Below are 5786 nucleotides of genomic sequence, written 5' to 3'. Positions count from 1 at the left end.
GGCTGCAGTCCTTGCAGAGAGGAGTCAATGAGGACACCTACTCGGGGATCCTGGACTGCACCAAGTAAGGTTCCTCAGGACCAGAGGCATCACATCAGGTGTTTGGCCAGGCAGGCAGTGCAGCTTCTAGACCCAACCAGAAGCTGTGCTTCATGTTCCCTCTGTCCCTGTGCTTTTATCAATCTATCTGTCTATCTGGAGATATATATAGATATATGAGTAGATGTATAAATATAGTTTTATTAAAGAGAACTTCTTCCTATATTGAGCAAGAAAAATATAGCAGTTATATTTAAATACTTCTGTCCAAACCTCAGTAGTCATAACACTGAGATTTTATTTCTGCAAAGGGAGGCAATGTTGTAGTCCGTCTCAAGGCCCCACTGTTGGAAAATCCTACAGTATTGAGTCTCATATCCCTCCTGGGACTGCTCTGCACAGTGTCTGCAGAAACACTGCCAGAGTGTGCTGCCCCCAGCTGAATTATCCTCAGATCCTTTGCTAAACTATGGTCTGGCTGCTTCAAAACACAAAGGAACTTTTCTGCTTTTGTATTCCAGTGGTAGCCAGAATCTGTTGCCATCTGTCTCTGTCCCATGCTGAGGGAGCTTTTGAGCAGTGGGATCTCTTGATGCAAGCATGGGGTTGTCCTAGCTGTACTTCTGGACAGAGGCAGCCACTCCTGCATCTAGCCAGATGCAGGGATGGGGCAGATGTCTGCATGGCCACTTGCAGAGCACGTGGGCAGTGATGGGTGATTTGCCATGGGGGCTGTGCCAGGCAACTTGCTCAGGTTTAGTCTCTGGAGGGAGGCAGAAAGGCAGGGCATGGCCAGGGGCTCTCCTGGCACAGTGGGGGGGTGGGATGGACACTTACTTGTCTGTGCCATTTCTCCCCAGGAAGATCTGGCAGAGGGAAGGGCCCACGGCCTTCTTCAAAGGGGCCTACTGCCGAGCCCTGGTGATTGCTCCTCTCTTCGGCATTGCACAAGTCGTGTACTTCGTGGGCATCGCGGAGTTCCTGCTGGACCTGCTCCCCAAGCGCCGGGCCTAGCCCTGCGGGGCTGCCTGTGCCCCCGCCCTCTGCAGCGCCGGATCCATCCCCGTGTTCGCCATCCCTGTCCATCCATGTCCCAGCAACAGCACAAAGGCTTCGGCAGGGCTGCCAAGGGACCTGGGGCCCACATGGGCAGACTGGGGAGGGAGAGAGTCCCTTCTCTGCCGCCTCTGGAACCTGCCCCTCCTGCTCCTTCCACGGACAATACTTAATTATTCCTCTCTCCCTCTCTCTCTCTCTCTCTCTCTCAACCTCTCTCTCTTTTTAATTTCCCACTTTTTGGTTTTAAATTGTCATTCTTAAGGACACTGGTAAGCACAGACTGGGCGTGCAGACCCAGAAGTCTCCTCTCAGTCTTGGGGAGGAGGAGAGATGGGAAAGAAGTAACTTCAGTCTCATCCACCTCAGTTTCCCTTTCTACCTGGAGCTGCCAGCCATCTGAGGAGGAGCTGGAGGGGCAGCTGTGTCCCCTGAGCACCTCCTCGGCTCTGCTGACCTCGGGTCAAGAGTGAATGCTGCACAAAGGGGGCTTAACTCATTGCTGCTGGAGGCAAGGGTGGGGGGGATGCTGGCTCTGGCAAGTTCCTTGGCCTGGAAACCTTCAGTCCTCTCTTCTCCCTTTTTAAAAACTAGTTGGACTTAAATGAATTCTGACTGTTCCTATTGATTTTGTAATTATTTTTGTTTTAAAACAAAGGGATGTCCCTCCTAACTAGGTGTCACAGGCACATCTGGGTGAGGTGCGGAAATAAGGTGTTTGCTCTGTAGGGAACATGTCTGTGGGATCACATGAATGTCCAAAGGTGCTTCCCTGCTTGGCTACAGGCACGGAAGGGAGAGGAACTTGGGATCAAGTTATTTTTGTTTAAGGGTGGGGTTTTTTGTTTTGTTTTGTTTTAGTTTTGGTTTTTTTTTTTAGTTTGTTTTTGTTTTATTAGTTTGGTTTTTTGGGGGGGTTGTTCTGTTTTGTGGGGATTTTCTTTAGTTTTATTTTGGGGTTTTTTTGGTTGTTTGTTTGTTTTTAGGTTTTTTCTGTTTGGGTTTTGGTTTTTGTTTTTTTTTTATTCAGGGTTGTGGGGAGGAAAAACCAAACAAAAAGAAGCCACTTACATTCCGTGAGTCTGCCCACCCCTAGAGTGATAAAGCTGTGGCTGCAGGTGTAGATCAGCTGATCTGATTTTTTCCCAGCCTGACCCCAGGTGTGTGGAAGGAGGCACTGGCTCCAGTTCTGGCACTGCCCAAGCCCATGAAGCAGCAGTAGAAATGCTGCACCTGTGGGCTCACCCTGCCAGGTGAGAACACAAGGTCTGGTTGTGCTCTGATGTTTGCCTTGGGTGTGGCTGGAGCCAGTGGGTGTGGAAGAGGCAGAGGGTGGACATTCTCTGAGCAGAGAGCTGTTTGTGTGTCCATCACTGGAGGGGGTGAGTCCCGTGCATCACAAGAACAGCCTGTTTGCTCCCTGCGTGGGGATCAGTGGTGGGTGGCAGGGGGCAAATCCACACCTACAGCCTGCTCTGTCAAAGGGACACTGCCCCAGCTAATATCACTTGTCAGAGGAATTCCTCATTCAGTACTCTCTTGGGCTGTGTAATTAATTCTAGCTGAAATGATCTTAAGTGTGAGATCTACCAACCCAGTGTGATCTTCTCCGTTATTTATTCCATTTGGTGCGATCCACCCAACTTTGGTGTTGAAATTAAACTGATTGAATTCACTTTTCATTCCTTCTTGTTGCTTTATTCTCCAGGCGCCTGCTTGGTGTTTGTGTTTTGAATGTGTATTTAAATTAATTTTTTAAATATCCTTGTTTTTAATGTTTAAAAGAAAACCACCTCTGTTTCAACGTTCTTTGGTTAGATTTTTGTGAAACGTGTATTGTTGAGGGCCTTCTTCCTTGATGCATTCTTTTTCTCTTTGAAAAAGTTGTTCTGTGGCTGATTTGTTACTTGTCACTTCGCATATGTGAATAATTTTCTTTTCTTTTTTCTTAATGACTTCTCCGTGTATCTGGGAAGGAATCTGTGCAAAGGCAATGATAGATGTCTGTGCTATGTGTAGTGCTGTGATGCTGCTCTTGCTCTGGATTTCCCTTGGGTGGATTAAAAGAGAAAGGTTTATTTTATTTTTTTCTTTAAGGTGCCCCATTCCTTGCTGCTTTTTGATTTACAGGGAGGGTCCCCAAAAGAGACCTTGATGATAAAACTCGTGGGGTTTCAGCTTGCCCTTCTTCCTGCAAGGATTGTCCCTGGAAAATGGGTGACTTGTGGCTACAGGAATGTGTGTGGGGTGCAGGTTTGTCTGGTGGGGTTAAATTTGGAGGAAAATTTGGTGCAGTGAAGGGCTGAGATTCAGGGAAAGCTCTCCTTGTCCTTCAGAATGCTTTTAAAAACCTCTTTGTAAAACTGACTCTTTCTCCTGAAATCTCCAGCTCTTCTTCCACTGTGCAGGAGCTGGTGACCTAAATGACGCTGATTTTTAGCTTCCTGGACATGTCCCTGAGCCAGCAGGACCTAGGCAGGTGGCAGGGGATAACAGCTGTGGCTGTGCAGGACAGGTACCCCCCTCTCCAGGCAGGCAGGGTCCTGCTTGCAAAAAAAAAAAAAAGATTAAATGTGAGAATTCCCATCAATTGAATTAATCACCTATTAACTGAAACCACTCTGCACTGATTGCAGCATTGAGGAATGAAAGTAAATAAACATGCCTCTGCTCCCCTCCCTGCAGGTGCTGCTTGTCCCTGGGGCAGGAGCCAGCAGCCAGCACCACTCCTTGTTCTTCCCACTTGTTCCTCTGGCAGAGGGTCCCTCCACCCACCTGGGCCCTTTCCAGCCTTACCTTGCCCATGTCAGCCTTGTCCATTGCTCCCACCCTGAGCTGGCTCTCCTGGCTCCTCTTTGGGTTTCATGGTGTTCACTGCCCTTAAATACATTTTGCTGGATCTGCTCAATGCCCCTGTCCTGGGTTCAGGTGCTCGAGCCAGTTCTGGCTTGTGGAATTTCATGCAACAGAAAGATGAAATTTCCTAAAACCCTGGGGGGAAATTCCTGCAAAATAAAAGGAAAAATCCTGGCAACCAAGAGGAGAATTCCTGGAGCACAAAAGGAAACCATCCTAGAAAGCTGAATATCCTGGATAACAAAGGGGACAAGACAATTTCTGTAAAACAATGTAGGAAATTCCATGTGAGAACTAGGGGCAAGTCATTGAAAACAAAGGGGGGAATACTCAGGAAATTTCTAGAAAGCAATGGGGGAATTTCCTACAAGGCTATAGGGGGGATAGCCTAGAAATAAAAGTAGGGAAATTCCATGAAAGCAAGGAGGAAATTCCCTCAAATACCTGGGAAATTCCTGAAAAGCAGAAGTGACATTGTGTAAGAAAGTAACAGTGACATTTCCGAGAGGGGAAATTTCACAGAATGCAAAGGAGGAATTGGTGGTGCAAAAGGGGAATTGCCTGGAGAGGATGAATGATACTTCTTGGGAAATAATTTCTTGCTTCCCAGTGTGAGGAAAATCCACAAACACCAGATGTTTGTGTCCAAAAAGGAGGCAGAGGAGTTCTTCAACTTTATTCGAATAAAGTGGGAAACCCCACCAGGGCAGACACCTGTGGTGTTTTCTCTCTGGAGGTTTCAAAGAGTGCACCCTCCTTTTATCCTGAACTCCCGGCTGCCTGTTGCCCTCTCCCTTTCCCCATTGGCTGAGGCACCAGGAAGGTTCAGCCTTCCAGAACCACCTCCCACATATCCCGCCTTGAACCTACCATTTTACCCTAAAGTTCAGAAACTCCGGCAGTGCGGACCCTTGTCTGTTTCAGGAGCAGAACTGCCTGAACTCTGCTACAAACCTGCTGCCCAAAGTCAGCAGAGACATTGGGACCCATTTCAATAACATTAACATCCAACCTTCACCCAGCAAATATTTGTAAACACATGAGCTTTCTTCTCACCAGGGAGTAACAGTCATGGGGAAATTTCCCAGGAAAGCAATGGAGATCCATCCTCTAAGCAGAGGGAAAAATCGTAGACAGGGATGGAGGACTCTAGAAAGCAGTGAAGACATTTCCCAGGAAACAAGGAGGAAATAGCTTGCAAAGCAACTGGGAAATTTCCTGGAGAGCAACGGGGGACTTCTTAGGAAGGAAGTGGGGGATTTCCTGGGAAACAACAGGCAGTGTTCTGAAAAACCATGTAGAGTGCCTAGTAGGCAGTAGGGAGTTCCTGGAAAAAGAAATTTCCTCAAAAACAAGGTGCACATTGGGAAAAAGGCTGCAGTCCCATGCTTCAGCCACACTGACCCCTCCACCCCTTCCTGGTCCTTGGGTAAGGAACTGGAAAAACCTCTCAGGGAGTTTGGGTTGTTTTTGCTGCTCCCCACAGAGCTCCAAGGGCTCAGGGAAGAGCCGGACGGTCGCTGTTGCTACCCTCGACCCACCTCCTGTCGGGGCCATGGGCTGCTTCGCCTCTGCCTCGGTGCTCGCACTTCGGCCTTTGTTGGTTTGTCATTTTTGGCAGCACGGCCTTGGCGTGCAAGCCAAAGCAGTAGGGAGAAGAAGGATTAAAATAAACATCTGGACATGGCCCGGGGGTTTCCAGCTCCGGGAAGCCCCGGCTGGAGCGGGTGCGGCCGAGCCCCGCGCTGCGGGATTCCCACGCTCAGCTTTAGGTCCGGTTTATGGATTTTAATTACACATACTCCGGGCAGGGCCGTGCGCGGGGCGCGCAGCGG

General features: G+C 48.7%; 1 protein-coding gene across 1 annotated transcript in view; it reads left to right on the top strand.

Annotated features, from left to right (window-relative positions):
• Positions 1–2025, top strand: part of SLC25A22 (solute carrier family 25 member 22) — a 47745-nt gene extending 45720 nt beyond the window's left edge. The window contains exons 10-11 of the mRNA XM_005419576.2: positions 1–64; positions 900–2025. The exon at positions 1–64 is cut by the window's left edge and continues 13 nt beyond it. Of these exons, the coding sequence (XP_005419633.1) occupies positions 1–64; positions 900–1053 (218 nt within the window). The 3' untranslated portion in view covers positions 1054–2025. The remainder of the gene's footprint in view (positions 65–899) is intronic.
• The last annotated feature ends 3761 nt before the right edge of the window (positions 2026–5786 follow it).

Source organism: Geospiza fortis, unplaced genomic scaffold (assembly GCF_000277835.1).
Source record: "Geospiza fortis unplaced genomic scaffold, GeoFor_1.0 scaffold66, whole genome shotgun sequence".
NCBI classification, from domain to species: domain Eukaryota; kingdom Metazoa; phylum Chordata; class Aves; order Passeriformes; family Thraupidae; genus Geospiza; species Geospiza fortis.
The sequence above is the reverse complement of the archived record's forward strand: the minus strand, read 5'-3'. Positions and strand labels throughout refer to the sequence as shown.